Consider the following 24,159-nt stretch of genomic DNA (forward strand, 5'->3'; position numbering starts at 1 on the left):
CTATGTCCTGCAGGTTTTCGATGTATCGCTGTCTCAACACATCTGGTTTCCATGAAATGGATCCAACAGCAAATGAAGTTCTGCTTAATTTGAGTCAGGTGTGGTGGAACAGGGATGCATGAAAAACCTGCAGGACTGCTGCTCTCGAGGACTGGAGTTGGACGGTCCTGCTTTTGGCAGAGCAAATTTGTCCAGTTCAACTCGGCCTCCCTATGCTCGAAGATGCTGGATAGGATGGTTTAAAAAAGAGAGTTAAGAGGCTTTTTTCTTTTTAAAACCTCTGTCACAAGCAGGTCAGGTCCTTTACCAAAGGCCTGGGAGCTGGAAAGTCACGCGCTGCATCTTAGCTGGTTCTGTGATTGCAATTGCAACAGCTGGAGCCACTTTTCCAGAAAGAGAGTCACCGTCCCAAAGTGCTCCATTTACCACCAGCGTAATTGTTGCCCTCATTTTCCAAACTTTCTGTAATTTCTCTCATTCCTTTTTCCTGATTTTGCCATTTTGAGAATAGCTTCATCCATCACAACAGCTTCCCACTGCTGCTTGTCAATGATGACAGTAACTACATTCCAGGAAGAGTTTTCTGCAAAATATACGCGATATTTGTAAGTTTTGACTTACAACAACTGCGATTTACAGGCGATACCGTTAAACAGTGTTTACCACGTAAGCCATACCTTTTGTTGTATGTGTTTTTTGAGAATTGTGGCTAGGTAGACACGTAGCATTATTTTTTATTTATTTATTTATTTTTTAACTTGCTGTTGAAGATTTACCGCAGCTCTTCAAAACCTTTCTCCCTCATTTCATCTTTTAATTCTTTGTAAAACTCTGAAATTCACTGTATTTGCTCCATACCACGTCATCTTTACCAGAAAGATGCCTACTGCTGCACAGACTCTTGGTGTAATGGTGGATGACCAGTTGACCCTTAAGGTCCATGTTGCCTCGGTTGCCTATACTTGCCGATTTACTTTCTACAACATCAAGAGAATCAGACCGTACCTGACAGAACACACGACTCAGCTTTTGGTTCAGGCTCTGGTCATCTCATGCATAGAATTACTGCAATTCCCTACTGGCAGGTCTGTCTGCATGCTCTATAAAAACCTCTACAGATTATCCAGAATGCTGCAGAGTGTCTGGTTTTCAACCAACCCAAACGAACTCGTGTCACTCCGCTAATCACACTTTACCGGCATCCAGTCGCAGCACGCATCAAATTCAAAGCTCTACTTCTGGCTCATAAAACAATAACTTAAACGGCTCCTGTCTACCTTCACTCCTTCATCCAGAGCTACACTCCCTCTCGACAGTACGTTGCACCGGTCAAGTTACCACCACTACGTGGGACCAAATCACGAGCCAGACTCTTTTCCTCTGCCGTGCCACGATGGCTGATAAAAAACTTATAAGCTTTTCTCAAAGGTTGTCTCAAAATGTTGGTGTTTCCATTAGCTTTTTTTTTTTACACACAATTCTAGGGATAATGGAAAGACAGCTAGTGTCAGGTTGGTTTGCCATTACATCTTGTTGGTGTGTATCTGAAAGCCCCACATCTTTGCGTTTTTGGTTTGCTCATTTTCCACCACTTTTGGAGTTTTAGTCCACTGTGACCTCAAGGTATTCACAGACATTTCTATACACTATTCAGACTTCTTAGTAATAACGTTCCATGTATTTTCCTGCCTGTATCTTGCACCCTGCTGTCCGGTGCTGGATTGTTTCTCTTTGCTCAGCTTGCACCCAGAATCGTGCATGGTGTAGTAAATCTGGGCTTCTACTGCTTTGGTGCCTAAAGCTTACTCCTATTGCCTTTCATCCAACTCTCACTATTCACATGAGCTACTTCAGCTATAATACAATAATAAAAATTGTGATTTATTTCAAGTGCTTGAAGCAAAACTATTAAAAACCTGAGGGTAAAAACTAAGCCATCAAGATACCAAAACTAAGCAAAAGAGGTGGCAAAGTTACATCTCAGCATAATCCCACCACTGTTGGGAGTATCTAAAAATGTTGCTTATAGTTTATAGACGTTATTTATTTAAATTCTGCATGTATTTGATCCTTGTTACGATCTGACAACAAGAATAACATTAATTTTTGCTTGATTTTGCTGGTCATTTCTGTGTATTAACTCTGAAATCATTAATATTCGGTTTTGACTGAACTTAAAAAATGACCAACTTAATATTACAAGACCCTCTGATCTTTCAGTCATGTCAAAAATCTTGTTTAATGAGCAGAATATATGATAAAAAATATTGTTTAAGTTGTTTCTTATTAAATAAATTAGTGTTAGTGTAAAAAAATTCAATCTTTTCTCAATGCACCATAAGCACAGTTTAGGCTCACTCTCACATCGTACATGCATTAATAACGACATTGTGGCACAGTAATAATTACAGACTGCAGTAAAACCCTAAAAAGACATGTTAAAAACACAGATTTGACTGAATACTATTTTTAATGAATAGCAACAATCAGGGAATAATTTGTCCTCTTCGATCTATTTTTTACCTCAACCTGGCATCTGTTCAGCTCATTCAGCTTGTCTGATATGTGTGCATTTGTTACCGCCAAAGTATTTTATCACGGAAATTGCGTCTCTTTTCATCCCGCCCTTCAACGCAAACTTGATGAAATGTAATGTTGCAACACACTAAGCTGTTAAATACCTCACAGTGCAGTTAAAGACAAGGTGAATGTCGTGCAGCTGATTCAGTTTTAAGAAGAAGAAGAAATTTTATTTATATAGCACCTTTCACAGAAATAAAATCACAAAGTGCTTCACAGAGTGCAAAGGGGAACAGCAACAACACAAAAATAAACAAATGTACATTTGAAAAATCTGTATCTGTAGAAGACAGTCAACTAAAAGCTTGTCTAAATAAATACGTCTTCAGCTGCTTTTTGAAAGAATCAACAGTTTCAATCTCACGGAGGGAAAAAGGCAGGGCATTCCACAGTTTTGGAGCAACTGCCTGAAAGGACAAATCACCTCTGGTTTTAAAGCGGGTCTTTGGGACCATGAGGAGGTTTTGGCCCGAGGACCGAAGGGACCGACTGGAGCTGTAGGGTTGCAGCAGCTCAGAGATGTACGAGGGGGCCTGGCCATGCAAAGCTCTGAACGTCAAGACCAAAATTTTAAAATCAATTCGGAATTTAATGGGGAGCCAGTGCAGAGAGTATAAATTGGAGTAATGTGTGCGCGCCTACAAGATCCTGTTAAAAGCCTCGCAGCAGCATTTAGAACCAACTGAAGACGATTTAAAGCAGATTTGTTAAAACAAGTAAAAAGGGAATTACAATAGTCCAAGCGTGACGAAATAAAAGCATGAATCACCAATTCAACAACAGACCTTGATAAAATTGGCCTCAGCTTTGCGATGTTTCTCAAATGATAAAAACAGTTTTTTACCAAGAGTCTGGAATGGCTGTCAAGGGACAATGATTGATCAAACCAAACTCCAAGATTTCTTATGCTTGGCTGAACTGATGAAGCAAGAGAACCAAGATGGCCAGCAATTAAAGGAATTTTCTGCTCTGGGGCAATGATTAAAGTTTCAGTCTTTTGAGGATTTAGCTGAAGACCATTTTCCGTCAGCCACATCTTTACACTTGACAGACAATCCATTAACTCTGAAAGTGTATGCAACTCTGATTCCTTGAATGAAAAGTACAATTGGATATCATCAGCATAAAGATGATAGGACACATTTTTAAAAAGGCTGATGATTTTCTTCAGAGGGGTGATGTACAACAGAAACAAAATTGGGCCTAAAACCGACCCCTGAGGAACACCATACAGCAAAGGAGTAGCTTCAGACATAAAGTTATTCAAACACACAGAGAATGTCCTATCAGTCAAATAGGAGGACAACCACTTAAGGACATTTCCAGAGATGCCAAACTCTTTGTTCAGTCTCTGAAGCAACAAGATGTGATCTACAGTATCGAATGCTGCAGACAAATCTAAAAGAATCAAAATAGAATATTCACCAGAGTCTGCAGCCATTCGGATGTCACTGGACACTTTAAGTAGGGCAGTCTCAGTAGAGTGCATCTTACGAAAGCCAGATTGAAATTTGTCCAACATGTCATTGGTGTATAGAAAAGTGGTCAGCTGCTCAGCCACCACCTTCTCCACAACTTTTGAAAGGAAGGGTAATTTAGATATGGGCCTAAAATTACCAGGCTCTGCAGGGTCCAAGTTGTGCTTTTTTAAAATGGGACTTATCACTGCCTGTTTAAAAAAGTTTGGAACAGACCCAGTGGAAAGTGAAATATTGATCAGTTCAACAACATGTGGGACAATAAGGTCAGTTACCTTATAAAACAAAGATGTTGGAATGACATCAAAAGGACAAGAAGAAGGTTTCATTTTCCCCAGCAATGCCAAAATGTCTACATGTGTCACATTAGAAAACACAGACCAAGAACAGACAGAAGAAGAGACACAAGTAGTGGTGACATCAGGAGGAGTCACATTTGTCCTGATGTTCTCCACTTTCTTGACAAAGTGCCTCAAAAATTTGTTACAATCATCAATACTGTAAACAGGCACTGATGGGGAGGAAGGCGAAACAATTTTATGGATTGTATCAAAGACAACCTTGGGGCTTCTCTTATTTGAATTCACAAGATTAACAAAATAAGTAGATCTCGCCTGTTTTATCATTTCATTAAGGGACACAATCAGCTCTTTTAGGTGCAATCTGTGTACCTCTAATTTTGTGGATTTCCACAGACGTTCCACCTTACGACAAGTTCTCCTAAATAAAGAAATGTCATCATTCAACCATGGCTGAGATGTTTTGAGAGAATTCATTTTGAGCTTTGCAGGTGCTACCACATTCAGCACTGTCTCACAGTGGTCATTGAAGGCATTTACAAAAGTGTCTGCATCATTACCAACCCCCTCAAAACAGGGCTGAAATAATTCAGAAAAGTTTGCAACAACAATTTCATTTATAAAGCGCTTTTGATACACCACATTTTGAGTGCAAGTTTCCACTTTTAAAGACAAGTTAAAATACACACAACAATGATCAGACACAAGAATATCGACCACATTTAGGCAGTCAACCTCCAGGCCAAAGGAGAAGACAAAATCTAACGTATTTCCATTTTTATGTGTTGAGCCGGACACATGTTGCTTTAAAAGGAATGAGTTGGTAAGTGCTAAAAACTCAGATGCTACAGAACAAGATGAGTCATTTACATGGAAATTAAAATCCCCAAGAATCAATACTCTATCAAGTTTAATGATCAAGGATAAGAGTTCAGAAAAATCATTTAAAAACTCACGTGCAGGACCAGGAGGTCGGTAAATTAAAACACAATAAAAAGAGTCAGTGTTTCCAACCTTAGTCATTTGAAGCTCGAATGAGTTGAATGGATCCAGCTTCACTTCTCTGCATGGAAAGTAGTCCTTGTAGAGGAGCGCAAGTCCGCCTCCACGCCGTGCAATGCGCGGGGTCCCAAAAACGGAGCAGTTCGGAGGGCACAGCTCATTCAAATGGATATATTCCTGTTCTCTCTGCCAGGTCTCCGTCATTGTTAAAAACAATGGGTGTTAAAGGAGAGAAAGATAATAAACACCTGGCACTGAAGAGTCCGCTCCTGCTTGACAATTTACCAAGCCTGCTTTCCAAAGTGGTCTGCTGTCCAGAGTTGGAGCTTCTTAGTAAAATAGTGCAGCAGAACTCAGAGATTTAACAGTTGTGATTGATGCGTCTGGCTGTGTGCATACTGACATGACCCTGACACGACTCCCTGCATACATATAGTGTCTGCATGCTGATTTTAATAGTCTGAAAAGGACTGTATGATAAGCAGGGAGCTGTCTGTGGGTCTACAATCAGCTGAGCAAAAGCCTGAATGAGGCATGTCCCTCCCTCACTCCCATGTAATTGATTCTATCATCTTATGCTGTTGGCATGTTTCTATGTCGGTACCAATACATCTTTAGAGGGAGTCGAGTTTAATCCCCAGAAGATATAACAACCTCCAATCCCACTAATCACCACAAGTACAGTTCAGCCTTTATTAGGATCTCAGTGAACAATAAATTTGCAGTGGGGTGACTTTATTGCGCACAGTGCAGTACGAGAAAGGCAACATTTACCTGCAACCATAAAAGAGCAGAAGCGTGGTCACCCACCGCCTCCTTTGTTTTGCTGCTCTGCTGTAGATTCAGTGGACTGGTGGCTGACAGGGACAGATGAATGATTGCATCTGCTGGTTTAAAGGGTGGTTATCTCAAACGAAGGGGTCAAACCAAAATAAATAGGATTTTAGAATGTTTTTCTGAGATATTCGTTTGACTTCTGTCTCTTATTGCAGATTTTTTGGCGTCCTTTAAAGCAGCCAAACAGCAGGAGCTTTGTTGGAAGTGTCAGGAATGATAACATCAGATTCTTATCATGAAGTATAATCATGAGCAAGAATGTTATCACAATCATGATAAGCCAAGGTTACATATGTAGAGATTTTAGGACCAATATGCGCTTTAACTTTCATTAAGATCTTGTTCAACTGACTTAAAGTACAAATGACATATTTAAGCGCCTGTGCTGCAGGTTTACTTATGGCTCTACTTCTAACCTTTCCTCTGTATGCTCATGATAATCTAGATCTGAAGTGTGTATACATCTTGAACTTACACTGTCAACCCATATGGGATGCTGTGATGGGATTGCTGATAATGGTGCGTGAAGCTTGGGGGAATATGGACCGCTACAAAGCTAAATCATCAGCTGGTCCATTTCCAGAGGCTTGTTTCAATTTCAGGACTCCTTTTGCCTTCAGAGCTGCCTTAATTCTTGGTGGCATTGGTTCAACAAGGTCTTGGAAAGATTTTTCAGAGATTTTTCTCTATATTGCCAAGACACCACCACACAGTTGTTGCACATCTAAAATGAGAATCTCCCGTTCCACCACATCCCAGAGATGATCTGTTGGATTGAGATCTGATGACTGTGGAGATCATGAACACATCAGAAGATGTTACACTGCTCGTAAAGGGATGGACATGGATAGCAGCAATACTCAGGTAGGCTGTGGAGGTTAAATGGTTCTCAGTTGATAGTAAGGGGTCCAAGTCATAGACTGTATATCAGAAGATGGGCGGAGCCTCCGTGACGTCACCCGTAGGTTTCTGAAGAGCTGAATTGAAGCTCGGTGGGCGGTTCCTACCATCACCATCTTGGCAGGAGCGTGCGTGTCGCCCTGAAAATACAAATATGGGCAAAGAGGTGGAGCTTAGAGGGGGGCTGTGAGCGTCATGGTGGACGATTGACATCGAGCGAACTCCGAGCTTTCTATAGCTAAGAGCTAACCGAGCTAACCCGGAGATAACAGGAGCTAACCAGCTAACGGAGGTAAGCGGGCTAAAGCTAAGTCACGTTGTTAACCGGTTAAAAACTGCCATTGTTCTATGTTCTTCTGACTTGAAGCGGAAGATTGGGTACCTGTCAATCAAAAGGACACGCCCCTAAATATGCCGAACTTGAAGATTAAATTACTTTTAAACGGGCGAGTTAGAAAAAATCCACTCCCCCCACAGTTTTCATGAAGATAAACCTGACCTATTAAACTGAAAAAAGATTTTTGAACCAGGCTGTAAACATGTTCATTTCTGCTATAAACATGTTTATTCCTGCTGTAAACATGTTTATTTCTGCTGTAAACATGTTTATTTCGGCTATAAACATGTTTATTTCTGCTGTAAACATGTTTATTCCTGCTGTAAACATGTATATTTCTGCTGTAAACATGTTTATTTCTGCTATAAACATGTTCATTCCTGCTGTAAACATGTTTATTTCTGCTATAAACATGTTTATTCCTGCTGTAAACATGTTTATTTCTGCTATAAACATGTTTATTCCTGCTGTAAACATGTTTATTTCTGCTATAAACATGTTTATTCCTGCTGTAAACATGTTTATTTCTGCTATAAACATGTTTATTCCTGCTGTAAACATGTTTATTCCTGCTGTAAACATGTTTATTCCTGCTGTAAACATCTTTATTTCTGCTGTAAACATGTTTATTTCTGCTATAAACATGTTTATTCCTGCTGTAAACATCTTTATTTCTGCTGTAAACATGTTTATTCCTGCTATAAACATGTTTATTCCTGCTGTAAACATGTTTATTCCTGCTGTAAACATGTTTATTCCTGCTGTAAACATGTTTATTTCTGCTATAAACATGTTTATTCCTGCTGTAAACATGTTTATTTCTGCTATAAACATGTTTATTCCTGCTGTAAACATGTTTATTTCTGCTGTAAACATGTTTATTTCTGCTGTAAACATGTTTATTTCTGCTGTAAACATGTTTATTTCTGCTATAAACATGTTTATTCCTGCTGTAAACATGTTTATTCCTGCTGTAAACATGTTTATTTCTGCTATAAACATGTTTATTTCTGCTGTAAACATGTTTATTTCTGCTATAAACATGTTTATTCCTGCTGTAAACATGTTTATTCCTGCTGTAAACATGTTTATTTCTGCTATAAACATGTTTATTCCTGCTGTAAACATGTTTATTTCTGCTATAAACATGTTTATTCCTGCTGTAAACATGTTTATTTCTGCTATAAACATGTTTATTTCTGCTGTAAACATGTTTATTTCTGCTGTAAACATGTTTATTTCTGCTATAAACATGTTTATTTCTGCTATAAACATGTTTATTTCTGCTATAAACATGTTTATTCCTGCTGTAAACATGTTTATTTCTGCTGTAAACATGTTTATTTCTGCTATAAACATGTTTATTCCTGCTGTAAACATGTTTATTCCTGCTGTAAACATGTTTATTTCTGCTGTAAACATGTTTATTTCCGCTGTGAAGTTGGTCTTTTTAACATGGGAGTCTATGGGGATTTGCTCTGTTTTGGAGCCCCTAGTGGATGAAGGGGGAACTGCAGTTTTATGCATAGGTTTTCACTCTTAACCCACCAGAGGTTGCCGCTTGGTCCAATCTGGGCCAAGAAAATAACCCACCTACTATTTCACCACCTGCATCCTGAACTATTGATAAAGCCAGGATGGATTCAGGCTTTCATGTTTGGTTCCACCAAAGTCTGATCCTACCATGTGAATGTGGAGCTGAAATGGAGACTCATCAGACCAGCAACGTTTCTCCATCTTCTATTGTCCAGTTCTGGTGAGTCTGTGTGAACTGTAGCCTCAGTTTCCTCTTCTTAGCTGATGGCAATGGCACCTTGTGGGGTCTTCTGCTGATGGACAGCATCTCCCTCAAGACTGGATGCGTTGTGTGCTCAGAGATGCTATTCTGCATATCTTAGTTGGAACCAGTGCTTGTTTCAGTTTCTCCTTTGACCTCTGACATCAATAAGACATTTTATTCCAGACAACTACTACTTACTTTTTTTAATTTGCTAAACCCCCTAGTGGTGGCTCAGAGTGAAAACCCCTCAGACCAGACCAGATGTTTAAAGTTACATTAACCCCCTTGTTTCCACATTCTGATGCACAGTTTCAACTTGAGCAGGTCGTATTTATCCCACCTGAATGGACTCTTACTTACTTACTGGCTGATTTGCTATATGAGATAACAAGCAACTGAGCAGGTGGACTGCTGAGGCAGTCTGTGTGATGAAAATGTAGTCGTTTTTATTTTGTTAAGCAAAATCAGCTGTATGTTTTATTCTCAAGAGGTTTAGTAAACATCCTCTATGAGATTTTCCTTAGACTTCCATTTAGAGGGAAACGTACGAAGACGTTTAACATGCATTTATGGCCAAATGCAATGAAGGCCAAAGTCTGATGTCTTCGCATGTCTTCGCTATATAAAGTAAGAGCACTTCTAGGGCAACTTTTAACAACATGCACCAATGTTTCATTTATGACCAGCATCAAGAGAGAGCAAGAAACAGGCAAAGAAATGGAAAACGAGAGAAGGAATGGCGGTGGGATGATGGGGGAGGGTCAGACGGTGGTTGAAGTTGTCCTGCTAAGAGCAAAGATTGTGTTAAGATGGAGCATGAATGGCCGTAATGAGGAAAAGGGAAGAATCCCCATTAGCGAGCCAATTAGGAAGATGTGAGTGACAGATTAATGTCAGATTGAATAATAGTTTCCTACTGACAGCAGCACAAATCCTTTTAATTCAGATGAGATGTCCCTCGAATGAACAAACACGTCATCTCTGACAATAATGACAAACTTAAAGAGGGAAGAAGAAGTTTGGAGACCAGTGGTGGAAAAATGTCCATACTGGGATGGTATAGAAGTAAAAGAAAATGGCTCAATCATGCAATTTAAAGGACGTAGCATGACACTGGCTTTTTTTCTTCTTTACCTCTGCATGTTTTTTTTATTACATTCAGTATAATGTACATCCAGTTCCTTTTGAAATGTAAACTGTCCATTGTGTGGGTCTGTGATGGTTCATTCTTCATGTTCAGAGTTTACATTGAGAGCATTTACCACAGCTGTATCACCCACCATGCTATATTCATTATATCATATCGTACAGCTGACTTGTTAAAGTGAAGGAACTCAAATGAAAGTGACCCAAACCCAAATTTACATTTATCATGTATATTTCATGTACTTTCCTCCCATGCACTTCACCTACACATGCCTCTGAGAGGGGGTCGTCCTCCTCTATAGCATTCAGGACACTCGGCTGAGCTTGTAAATGGAAGGAAAGAAGTTTCCCTCAGAATTGTGCATGATCTGAAATTGGCCCAGTTATTCTGTAGAGTGTTTGGGAATCCACAGGACAGGTCAGTGTGGGGGAGAAGTGGCTTTTACAGCATTGTGATAATATAGGCTAAAGCATGAGAGCTCTTTGCCTTTTGTGCAGATTCATTCAATCTGCATTAAGGATCTTGGGGGTGGGGGGGAGGCTGGCTTCCTATCACTTGTGCTGGGGGTATCAAAAATGAGAAAGGTCAAACAAAATTATTTTCACTCCAAAAAGTAATAAGCATCCAGGCCTCTGGCGGAGACGGCCCTCATTTTGAGAGGTCTGTGAAATCTGCAGCAGCTTGTTTGAGTCGTAATTGTGCCAATTTATATTCTGAACTGAAAGTGTGTGTCGACGAAAACAAAAGCGGAAATGGCTCAGTGTTCTGGGTCCATGGGTGAAGATATCCTAAAGGCAAACAATTTCAAGGTTTAGTGAATGGAATTGGTTATTTAATGAGATATGGGGTCAAAACTAGCATTTTGTTTCTGAGTATGATCTCCAGAAGACTAAAGGTTAAAGATGAAACATTTCTAATAAATCTGTTATTCTTGTTTTGTGTATGTAAAAAAAGAGGAGAGTTACGCTATTTTAACCTGGCATTCATAAGCATTCATGCTAATGAGTTTCTCACAGTTTGGAAATGCCAAGTTCCCCTTAACGTCAAAGCTTAAACTTTTGCTCCAACAGTCAGCAGCTACAAATTTCTCTTAGACCGAAAACCTAAAAATAGGTGAGGAGGATTGTCCCAAAAGAGCACAACAGCGAGATTATTCCAAGTTGTCCTCTGCATTTGTGGCAGAAAACAAGGTCTATGATTAAATTAAGATTTTGACCACATTGAATAGAAATGTCAAATTCACATAAAAACTTTAGAAACTCAAAAAGCACTCAGAAAGCGGTAACGTCCGCAAAGGCGTTTAAAACGTTTCTAGATCCAAAAGGTGATCCATATCATCACCAAAATTAAATCAGTTCTTCCTTTTCACATCTCCAACAAGTCCCGGAAATGTAATTAAAATCCGTCCATAACTTTTTGAGTTATCTTGAACACAAACAGATAAACGTCAGTGAAAAAAAAAAAAAAAACCCTTTTTGGCGGAGGTAATTTTGGTGCACAAGAGAAAAGGGGCATTGATCTCCTTTAAAAAAAAAAAAAAAAAAAATCCAGAGCAAAAGATGACTGAAAATATTTGTCCAAAACACATCTTACAATCCTGTGGTTCTCATTTTAGATTGCACCGCTAGGCAGCATTAGTAGTAGGTTAGATTATAGTGTGTACATTTTTCATCCATCCAATATCCTAACCGCTAAGTCCAATGAAGGCTTGCAGGGAAGCTGGAGCCTATCCCAGCAGTCATTGGGTGAAAGGCAGGGTACACCCTGGACAGCTCGCCAGTCCATCGCAGGACCACACAGACAAACAACCACTCACACTCATTCCAACAGGCAATGCAATTTAAAGTAACCAATAAACCTAAAATTCATGTTTTTGGACGGAGGGAGGAAGCCGGGGTACCCGGAGAGAACCCACGCATACATGCGGAGAACATGCTAACTCCACACAGAAAGGCCACTGTCCAAACCTCGCCCCAGCCGAGGATCAAACCAGCGACCTTCAAGATGTAAGGCCACAGTGCTGACCAATATGCCTTTTTTTCTTCCGATGCAGGTTCAGATGGTGTGCCGCTCAAAATTTTCTCCTCGTACGTTTGACCTTTTTTAAGATCTTTCATGATGACAAACCAAGGACTGAAGAGATTCAGACCATTTCTTCCAACTTGTAATGGGAAATGTGGTGCTGTTAGACCATTTCTTCCAACCGTTGTAATGGGAAATGTGGTGCTGTTAGACCATTTCTTCCAACTGTTGTAATGGGAAATGTGGTGCTGTTAGACCATTTCTTCCAACTGTTGTAATGGGAAATGTGGTGCTGTTAGACCATTTCTTCCAGTTGTTGTAATGGGAAATGTGGTGCTGTTAGACCATTTCTTCCAGTTGTTGTAATGGGAAATGTGGTGCTGTTAGACCATTTCTTCCAGTTGTTGTAATGGGAAATGTGGTGCTGTTAGACCATTTTTTCCAGTTGTTGTAATGGGAAATGTGGTGCTGTTAGACCATTTCTTCCAGTTGTTGTAATGGGAAATGTGGTGTTGTTAGACCATTTTTTCCAGTTGTTGTAATGGGAAATGTGGTGCTGTTAGACCATTTCTTCCAGTTGTTGTAATGGGAAATGTGGTGCTGTTAGACCATTTCTTCCAGTTCTTGTAATGAGAAATGTGGTGGTGTTAGACCATTTCTTCCAGTTGTTGTAATGGGAAATGTGGTGCTGTTAGACCATTTCTTCCAACTGTTGTAATGAGAAATGTGGTGCTGTTAGACCATTTCTTCCAACTGTTGTAATGGGAAATGTGGTGGTGTTAGACCATTTTTTCCAGTTGTTGTAATGGGAAATGTGGTGCTGTTAGACCATTTCTTCCAGTTGTTGTAATGGGAAATGTGGTGTTGTTAGACCATTTCTTCCAGTTGTTGTAATGGGAAATGTGGTGCTGTTAGACCATTTCTTCCAACTGTTGTAATGGGAAATGTGGTGCTGTTAGACCATTTCTTCCAACTGTTGTAATGGGAAATGTGGTGCTGTTAGACCATTTCTTCCAACTGTTGTAATGGGAAATGTGGTGCTGTTAGACCATTTCTTCCAGTTGTTGTAATGGAAAATGTGGTGTTGTTAGACCATTTCTTCCAGTTGTTGTAATGGGAAATGTGGTGCTGTTAGACCATTTCTTCCAACTGTTGTAATGGGAAATGTGGTGCTGTTAGACCATTTCTTCCAGTTGTTGTAATGGGAAATGTGGTGCTGTTAGACCATTTCTTCCAGTTGTTGTAATGGGAAATGTGGTGCTGTTAGACCATTTCTTCCAGTTGTTGTAATGGAAAATGTGGTGTTGTTAGACCATTTCTTCCAGTTGTTGCAATAGGGAAATGTGGTGTTGTTAGACCATTTCTTCCAGTTGTTGTAATGAGAAATGTGGTGTTGTTAGACCATTTCTTCCAGTTGTTGTAATGGGAAATGTGGTGCTGTTAGACCATTTCTTCCAGTTGTTGTAATGGAAAATGTGGTGTTGTTAGACCATTTCTTCCAGTTGTTGTAATAGGGAAATGTGGTGGTGTTAGACCATTTCTTCCAGTTGTTGTAATGAGAAATGTGGTGCTGTTAGACCATTTCTTCCAGTTGTTGTAATGAGAAATGTGGTGCTGTTAGACCATTTCTTCTAGTTGTTGTAATGGGAAATGTGGTGCTGTTAGACCATTTCTTCCAGTTGTTGTAATAGGGAAATGTGGTGTTGTTACACCATTTCTTCCAGTTGTTGTAATAGGGAAATGTGGTGCTGTTAGACCATTTCTTCCAACTGTTGTAATGGGAAATGTGGTGTTGTTAGACCATTTCTTCCAGTTGTTGTAATGGAAAATGTGGTGTTGTTAGACCATTTCTTCCAGTTGTTGTAATGGGAAATGTGGTGCTGTTAGACCATTTCTTCCAGTTGTTGTAATGAGAAATGTGGTGTTGTTAGACCATTTCTTCCAGTTGTTGTAATGAGAAATGTGGTGCTGTTAGACCATTTCTTCCAACTGTTGTAATGGGAAATGTGGTGCTGTTAGACCATTTCTTCTAGTTGTTGTAATGGGAAATGTGGTGCTGTTAGACCATTTCTTCCAGTTGTTGTAATAGGGAAATGTGGTGCTGTTAGACCATTTCTTCCAGTTGTTGTAATGGGAAATGTGGTGCTGTTAGACCATTTCTTCCAACTGTTGTAATGGGAAATGTGGTGTTGTTAGACCATTTCTACCAGTTGTTGTAATGGGAAATGTGGTGCTGTTAGACCATTTCTTCCAGTTGTTGTAATGGGAAATGTGGTGTTGTTAGACCATTTCTACCAGTTGTTGTAATAGGGAAATGTGGTGTTGTTAGACCATTTCTTCCAGTTGTTGTAATGGGAAATGTGGTGCTGTTAGACCATTTTTTCCAACTGTTGTTATGGGAAATGTTTTGCTGTTAGCTAACAAAATGGGCATGCTTGCATCATTTACAAGGACACAGAAGGAATACGGAGAATACAGTCTTGTGTTTCACCAAAACAATACTGCAGGAAGATGGACTGAGCATGTGTGTTTATATGCTGTTTTAAGCCTGGACAAGCATATCGAGAAAGTTAAGTTTGTAGAAAGCCAAATGGAGATGGAATTGCAGGGTTTGGAAACGAATGTCCAAGTTGATGTTAAAAAAAAATGACAAATGATCTGCACACACATAGCATATTGAACCATTTGCACTGAGTTTTCATCCATTTTATCCTTCAGGAAGTACTAGCTCTGTGCTGGGAACTGAGCTGAAGCTACTAGAGCTGATTGTCCAAAGAAAAATGCAGCACAAGCTGCTGAACATAATGGACAATTCATCACACCCTCGGCACAACACAGTGAGCAGTGTGCTCCAGCGTCTTAGAGTAGCTGCAAGATAGAATGATACAGGAAGTCATTTGTAATCACCCTCTGGAACGAGATGATTGGCATGTAATTGTTTTGAAAGAAAGAAACGAAAACAGAAACCTTCTTCTACATTATTCTCCACAGGGGAAAAAGAAAATATGAAGCTGCCGAGGACCTTAGAGGAGCAGTGCGTGAAAAACAGGCCAAGGTTCTCATAAGAATAGAAATCACCAAAATCAGAACAACAAGACTTGTTATAAACAAAAAGCATTTTTACTGATGATTGGTAATGGTCAAAATGTCACGTCCCTTTTCCTTTTTTAAAATGATGGATATAAATTAATGTGATCTTCTTTAGATTATTAAAAGATGGCCATTTTGGGTTTTCAGGATAGGAATGTGAAACTCAAACCGAGAAAAGTCATTACATGCTACATCTCTTAAGATCTCCGTTAAATGTCTAATAGAGCTTGCCAATGTTTCTCTAAAGATTCACGCTGTCGCTTTATTTAATCCCAAAACTACTCTGCAATGATGAGCTCAGGGCGCTGTAGGGGTTATACCATCTGTTGCAGAACTCCTTGTTCTGGATGCCTCCTGGTCATATGTCTGGGGTCATTGTCATGCAGCAGAATGAATTTAAAACTGATCCGACACTTGGAGGTTCTGCGTGACCCTCCAGGATAGAAACGTTTAGAGGGGAAAAGCATCAACATTGGACCTAAATTAAGTTGCTTTTGAGTTGTAGATTTTTCTGTTGAGCCTTTGTTAGATTTCAGAGCTGGGTATTAACGACCAAGTCATTGTTTATGTGCATCAAGAGTTCAGAGTTAGGATGACCCCTAACTCTGAACTCTTGATGCAGTCTATCAGTCTAGTGTCTGTTTCTGGTGGTATCAGGGCTCCTGGTGAGTAACATTGAAAGAAACGTGGAGTGGAGTTTCTCTTTTCCGTGAGCAACACCTCTCTCTCCCCCCTCCTCCCTCCCTGTTCTGAAGAACACATATGTAGCTTGGTCCTCATGCAAAATATAAGACGTTATGTATAGTTTTCCAGATAGTTTTGTTTGTTTGGCACACCTCGCTCCAAAAATATCTGAATTGTTTCATATTGAAACTGGAAATTAAACATTGGATAAAATCAGTATATTGGATAAAGAATGGGGGGCTGGTGGGAGCCGTCATGGCAAATGAATAGCAAGCAGTTCAGATGCTTAAATTACAGGATAGAAAGTGTTTTTACAAAGAACTGTATCACAAATCACCAGCGCATAGATCAGTAGCATTAGTTGTCACGAAGACCAGCCCATAGACAGTATATGAAAAGATGGGCGGAGCCTCCGTGACGTCACCTGTAGGTTTCTGAAGAGTTGAATTGAAGCTCGGTGGGCGGTTCCTACCATCGCCATCTTGACAGGGGCATGTGTGTCGTCTCACCCAGAAAATACAAATATGGGCAAAGAGGTGGAGCTGAGAGGGGGGCTGTGAGCGTCATGGTGGATGATTGACATCGAGCGAACTCCGAGCTTTCTGTAGCTAAAAGCTAACCAAACTAACCCGGAGATAACAGGAGCTAACCAGCTAACGGAGGTAAGCGTATTAAAGCTAAGTCACGTTGTTAACCGGCTAAAAACCGTGGTTGTTCTATGTTCTTCTGACTTGAAGCGGGAGATCGGGTACCTGTCAATCAAAAGGACACGCCCCTAAATATGCCGAACTTCGAGATTAAATTACTTTTAAACGGGCGAGTTAGAAAAAAATTCACTTCCCTACAGTTGTCATGAAGGTAAACCTGACCTATTAAACCGAAAATGGATTTTTGAACCAGGCTGTAAACATGTTCATTTCTGCTGTGAAGTTGGTCTTTTTCACATCGGAGTCTATGGGGATTCACTCTGTTTTGGAGCCCCTTGTGGATGAAGGGGGAACTACAGTTTTATGCCGAGGCTTCACTTTTAACCGCCGCAGGTTGCAGCTTGGTCCAGCCACAGTGGGAATGAGTGAGGAGAGTTGATCCCTCAAGACGAACGTAAACTGATGAGTTTAAAAGAAACAAAGAAATTGTTTTTCTCTGAAGATGATCTGCTTTCCTCCTCAGCATCTGTAAGAACAAAGCCCCCGCTGCTGTCAGTCAAATAAATCTGAGGATGATATTTAGCCATCGGTGAATTCCTAGTGGCAACTGCTTGCAATGTGTCAAAATTTCCAAGTTTCAGCAGCATCGTTTCTTTGCAGAGCAAATCTTTTAAAAATTCCAAGACCTCATCAGATCAGCTGTTTCCTTTATTTATTTATTTTATATCCTGATACTTAAAACCTTAGATTTAAAAGAAGGCCTACTTTCTTTTTCCCATGGCTGCATATACATGCATATTTACACACACACACACACACACACACACACACACACACACACGCACAAAAATACTCACACACAGCGTGGATTTGTTTTCCCTGTGATGAAAGGGATTATGGGATAAAGGAGGCAAGGCCACAGCAGTTTAGTTCAGTTTGGACCAAAGCTGCTCTCTGCAGCAGCACAATGACAAATACAGATGAACGTCTGGCTGCACACAGGGGATCTGCGCAGCCATTAACACCGCAGACATTGTATATACTGAGCACAAGAGCCTCTGATTGGGATTTGGGAGTGCCGGTGGACTTGTTTTCCTTTTGGATGACTAAAGATCAGCAGAAACGCAAGCTTCTAAGTGAAATCCGAGGATTGCAGCAGACTGGATGCAAGTCCAGCCGCGGCGGGAGGCATCTGTCGTCTCCGCGGACGCCCTGAATATCACTTTTTTTATCCAATGCCTTTGCAGTTTTTGTTAATGGAAGCGCAGAAGCGCTCCTGTTTCCTAAAAGAAGTAAAAAAAAAAAAAAAACTTATTTTTTTGGCCAACTTAAGTCAGAGTTTGTTCACAGAGGAGAGTTTTATTTTCCACTGCCTGCAAGCTATGATGTGACTGAATAATGTACTCATCCCATCGACCGCACGATGTTGGAGTCAATCAGCTGGATTGTTACGGAGATGACGTTCTCATATAGTATGTTTCTTTTCAAAACTACTCCAAGATTTACTAATTCTTTGACTTCTGATCCTTTATTGCATTTGCTGTCGTTGCTGTAAAAGTCATGAGACCCATGCTTGATTGGTCACTTTGTCTGATAATACCGAGCAGATTTGAGATTTTCGACCCCAAAGTCCGGTACAACCAGATGGGGGCAAGTGGAAGCAGTCTCTTGCCTCATTTTTGAGTCCTCATTGCTGTAATCTACAGTAAGTGAATCAGCAGTCACGTCAGAGCGACCACAGCGGTGCTTCATACATGCAGCCATTGATTGCCTGGCCGTAGAGTCGATGAGCTGTTGGTTGACTGCACTAAGCAGCTCTACCTCACACTACAAGCTGAGACAAGGAGCCACGCTAATTGGACTGAGAGGATTCTAACCAGCAGTGCACTAAGTGCTGTTGTCCATCGCAGGGTGCATTGAGGAATTAAAATTATTCCTTTAAAAAAAAGAAAAATGTCAAATTGAAGCTCATAAAGTCGCCTGAACTACTGTTTACTGGTTGCTTTATTTAAAAGGAGGGTCATGGATGACCTGCTGACTGGTATCTCAATGCAAAATGACCATTTTGCAGTCTGATCTGTATTTCCTGCAAAGACAAGTACTTTAATCAGGCTCATTGTTTTAATTTATTTGTTTCTGTCTTTTTTCTCTCAGCCATAGGAATAAAACGTCAGGCTGGCCCCCCCCTGGCCCAGGCTCCTGGGGTGGACTGCAGGGGCCTCCATACAGCTGGGACAGCATGAATAACGCCAGGGATGGACGAGACTTTCTCACCAAGTATGTCTGATTTACCCAATATTTACCCAGAAGTTAGTATACACAACTCACAAAAGTCTTTTTGTTTGATCAAAGAAAGTCCCTAAAATACACTAAAACCTTCAAAGGTAAACTTGATTTTAATTTTCAAAACCTTTGAATGTACAAGTACGACTTTTCAGTGCTGAAGAATTAGACTACAGACTATCTTACAAGATAATCACTATAAAGCCCAAAAGAAGAGTCTAAACCATGAATCAACCAATGGATGTTCAGGCTCCATGGCATACCCACAACTGTTGAATGACGGAGTTACCGTTGCACGGTTCGACTTAAACGCCAAACATTTATGATGTTACATCAGTGTTGCGTCAACTTTTCATAGCTTGTAATTAGGTGTCCGAGCCCATGAAACCAACATATACACAACATAGCAAACAGGTTAAACTATGTCCCAGGAAGTGCTGCCCCCACCCCATTAACTGTGTTGGGAAGCTAAAACACTGGAAAAATAAAAGATATTAGGACTAAATAAAAATTTAAGATGATAAAAAACACAAAACATAAAAATAAAGACTAATAAAAACATCAAACTGAGATTACAAATTTAAGAGAATTAAAACATCATATATAAAATTTAACATGTAGTAAAAATAAGACTTAAATAAGGATAAAATTTGTGAGTAAGGAGCATCTTTCAGGGCCATTTTTTACCAAACTGCCTCAAACCTTCCATTTTCTGTTTTCACCTCATTGTTATAACCTAATGTCATTTTTATTAGATTCATTTCTCCATGAGCAGCAGGAGAAGCAGCCACTTACTCTACAATACGTCCTGCGTCCCTTCCTCTCATTGGTTCACTAGATGGTCTGTTTAAAGTTCACAGTGGAAGTGGACAGAAACCCTTGGCTTTAACTCAGACAAACGTTCATTTATTTATTCATTTATTCACAGAAGTGAAGTGTGTGTGGTTGCCAAATTCACATGTGGCCCACAAAGAAAATGCTGTAATGATGGTTTCCTGCTTAAGGACCACTTCTGGCCCATAAAATACCTGCCGTTGTCAATGTCCAGGCCAACAACTGATGTCTGGACCACATGTGGCCGACGCAACTCTTGCCAATGTTCAGCCAGAAGTGCAAAACAGCCCCAACGTTGCTGCTATCTGGTCAACGCCTTCTCAAGAGGCTCAATCTGTTCTGACTGAGAAATTGTCCAATGTTTGAGCTTGGAAAGCTTCAAACAAACCCAATTAAGGGAAATGTTTGTCACCAAAAGATGGAAAATCTAGGCTGAAAACGTTGCATTTCAGCTGTTAGGTGCACAAAATTAACATGTAACACATCAAATTAATGAACAAGACTGTGAAATTAAACATATTTCCTAAAATACTAAACATTTAAACGTCCCAGTTTATGATGAACTTACTTTCAAAGTCATGATTTGGAACATATTTAGATGATGTCTGGTTAAAAACGTGGGTTACAACACACCAAAGTGTAGTAATGCACCTCAGATGAAGAAATACAAGGCAGGATGAAGCAAATTAAGTAAAACAACAAACAAACAATATGAAATGAAATGAAGGAAAAAATGAGAAATACTTTATTAATCCCCAAAGGGACATTCAATTACAGGGAAATCCAATTGGACAAGATGGACAATTAAATAATTATGCACCAAAATGGAAAGAAAAATCAGTAAACCATCAGTGACAAATCCACGAGGCTTTCCCAAAGCCGTCACTCCAGTCCAGTCACCAGCGGTGTTGGAGTATCCTGAAAGAGGCGATGCTACAGCATGTGTGTCCTCCAGCACCTTACTCACCAACGTGCTCAGAAAGTAACCGCTGGAAATCTGGATTCCTCCGGTGCATTCTTTCTCGTCTTCGTAAATTTGTTATGCAGGAATAAACCCTCCGCCGTAGAAACATGCAAATGCTCGAGTTGGACTGGCATCAAGGTGCTCGAGCGCAGAACGTAGACACAAAGAGTCAAGCAGCATTCAGAGGCCCTGGACCTGGCTGTCGGCTTGGACCTCAGATTTAAGGTTTTGTTCTATAAAATCCATGATTATTAGTCATATTTACAACAGCAGTGCCAATAAATGCTATAAAACTCATATAAAACTTGACTGTATTCAGCTAAATTCCCTCCAAACTGCCTTTTCCTTCCTCCTCTATCTTCTTCATCATGACCAACAAGCCCAAACTTCCTCCGGAAGCAGGAGGAGATCCTTCTTCCTTTGCAGGTTTTATTTGTTTTATTCTCTGAAATGTTTTCTGTCATTTCTTTAAAGAGCTGTAGTCGGCAAAATGCCAAGATGCGTTCTGTAGTGGGAGTAATGGTCCTGCCTTTATGGTATAAAATGATGTAAACCAGTTCGGATGAACTGATAGTGGAAAAATCTCGTCTAATTAGCTCCTACCATCTACTGCTTCATATCGACCCTCCTTTTCTGGAACACACACGGTGCCTGATAGTGGAGACTAGGTTAGCTAGGTCTGCCAAGCTCGTTATATAACTTGTTCCGCTTCATTCTTTAGTGTATTAAATCTGTTTTGACCCATGGAATCTCTTTAAGTCCTTTCTGATAAACTCTTATGATAAGACTGCACTGTATGAGGATGTGAAGTCCAACCTGACCTCGGCAGTAAGCAGACAAACCATTTGGAAGTTGCTCCAAGTGTGTGTTCCTCCCATGCATGAGTTGGTTCTTACGTCCATAGTTTAAAGCACGTTTAAGTCCCTGGACAGGTTATCACTGACCAGTTGGTACAAACTCCCAACCACGATCAGTTTTTTCTCTCTCTGTTGGGTCTTCCACACCTACAATTTGACCTTTTGGTTTCATCTTCCCCCTCCAAGTCCCCGTCTCCCTATCCTGTGGGATTAAACGTGATTGACCCCGACAGGGAAGATGAGCCAGCGTAGCAGATTGGAACATGCCTCATTATGGACAGATTTAGCTTGAGATTTCTGCATCTTATGCACGGAACAAATCGATGTGAGAACAAACAGAGGTGGGAAACGGATAAAGGATTTAGACTGATTTGGACTCGGATCAGAAGAAAGTTGCATCTTAATGAGTTTTAATATGTTTGATGGGCCAGATTGGAATAAATTTGAAGATATATTCATAAATAAGTGTAAAATTTAGAATAGAAATTAGTGCAAATGGCTGTTTCTCTTTGTCTTTTGGGATGGCAACTAGGAATGTTCGATATCTGATCTGGAGATTTTGCTCAACTCTTAATTTCCAATTCTGATGTCATAGAATAACAATATTTTTGGAGCAATCAATCCATCTTTATTTCTATAAACCTTTCATACGATGAAAATACAGCGCAAAGTGCTTTACATTAAATGGAAAAAAAGGATAAAAGAGAAACAAATACTTATCATGTTTATTCAACCAGCAAATACACAACATAGCAAAAACATTTGTTTTAAATTGCGATTCTCACAATTGTTCAATATCGCTGATTTTTGTAGATTAAAAACAACACAAAAATTTATAATTTTTTTTTTTTATTTTGCTCGTCATTTTTCTTCATTTCAATGAGGAAAAACAACACAGGAACCAGATCATTCTGCCGATACAATGCCCAAGAAGACAAGTAAAAAGATCAATAAAAATGACAAAGATTTTATCGAATTAATTTTATTTATTTGAAAGAAAATTGATTTTTTTTTCAACAAAAAAAACTGATTTTAAAACTGTAAAGCAAAAAAAATCCTGATTTTTTTTTTTTTTTTTAATTCTTTTTTTATTAGATTTTTCCACCCTTATCTCTAACCCATAATTGTGTCAAACACTGGAAAAATAAGAGATGCTCAGACTAAATAAAAAGTTAAGAGAATAAATAACAAAACATACATAGAAATAAAGATACAGTAAGAAGCAATAAAAACTATTTATAAACATTAAAATTAAATTACAAAATTTAACAATCAAAAAATAATAATCATAAAAAAAATATAGTAAAATAATACTTAAATAAAAAAAACAGTTATGGTTTAAAAATAATTCATTAAAAGCATTACTAAAAAGGTAAGTTTTAAGCTGCTTGATAAAGATATCAGCACTCCCAGCGGCCCTCAGGAAGGTTGTTCCCCAGGCGAGGACCATCGACACTAAAAGATGCTTCTCCATACGTCCCAGTCCTCGCCCAAGGGACAAACAAGAGACCAGCCCCCGACGATCTGAGAGCCCTGGGAGGCTCTTAAGTTAACAGCAAATCTGATAAATACCTCTGACTAAAACCTTGAAGAGCTTTAATAATAATAAGAGTATTTTAAAATCAACTCAGAAGTTATGTCAAAGAAACAAAAATATCTGGTAAACTATAAATGACAACTCTCATATTTAGTCATTTTGAATGAGAGGAGACTGAACTGAAGAGTTTGATATAGAAAATCTTCATATTACATATTACCATAAAAAGGTAAAAAAAAAACCCAACATTTTAATGTCAATACCAGCTAAAAATACATCTCCAATGGCAACCTGTCAATGGTGTACTCCGGCTTTCACCCAGTGATTGCTGGATTAGGCTCCAGCCCCTTTAGGCTGTGAATGAATGAATGAACTTAACTGGTGATGGGTGAGGATGTCAGGACTGGGTATAAAAGGAGCATCAACTGGCCAAAATGTTAATTTATTATATATACACATATATATATATATACATATATATATATATATATATATATATATATTATATATATATATATATATATATATGTATATATATATATATATATATGTATATATATATATATATATATATATATATATATATATATATATATATATATATATATATATATATATATATATATGTATGAATTTGGTCCTTGTATCCTCTTATGTGTAACTCTTTAAAAAATGAACCTGAAGAAATCTTCGTATGTAAAAGAAACCACTGGCCAGAAACCACTGGTGGTGACCATTAAACAATCAGTAAGCACTGCTACAGTTATCACGCTCATCAATGCAACTTTTCTTATTGACACTAGATTCTATGTAGGAAGGAAAAAAGATTATAGCCTGCTATCCATAGAAAGCCTGAAATGAGCCTCTATAATAATACGCAG

General features: G+C 39.3%; 1 protein-coding gene across 1 annotated transcript in view; it reads left to right on the top strand.

The window, feature by feature from the left end:
- LOC306774203 (FERM and PDZ domain-containing protein 4-like) overlaps nt 1-24,159 on the top strand; it is a gene marked incomplete at its 3' end in the record, with an annotated part of 76,976 nt that overhangs the window by 19,937 nt on the left and 32,880 nt on the right. The window contains exon 2 of the mRNA XM_079264187.1: nt 18,958-19,080. Coding sequence (XP_079120313.1) covers nt 18,958-19,080 — 123 coding nt within the window. The remainder of the gene's footprint in view (nt 1-18,957; nt 19,081-24,159) is intronic.

Source organism: Telmatherina bonti, assembly GCF_933228915.1.
Source record: "Telmatherina bonti genome assembly, chromosome: 24".
In the NCBI taxonomy this organism is placed as follows: Eukaryota; Metazoa; Chordata; class Actinopteri; order Atheriniformes; family Telmatherinidae; genus Telmatherina; species Telmatherina bonti.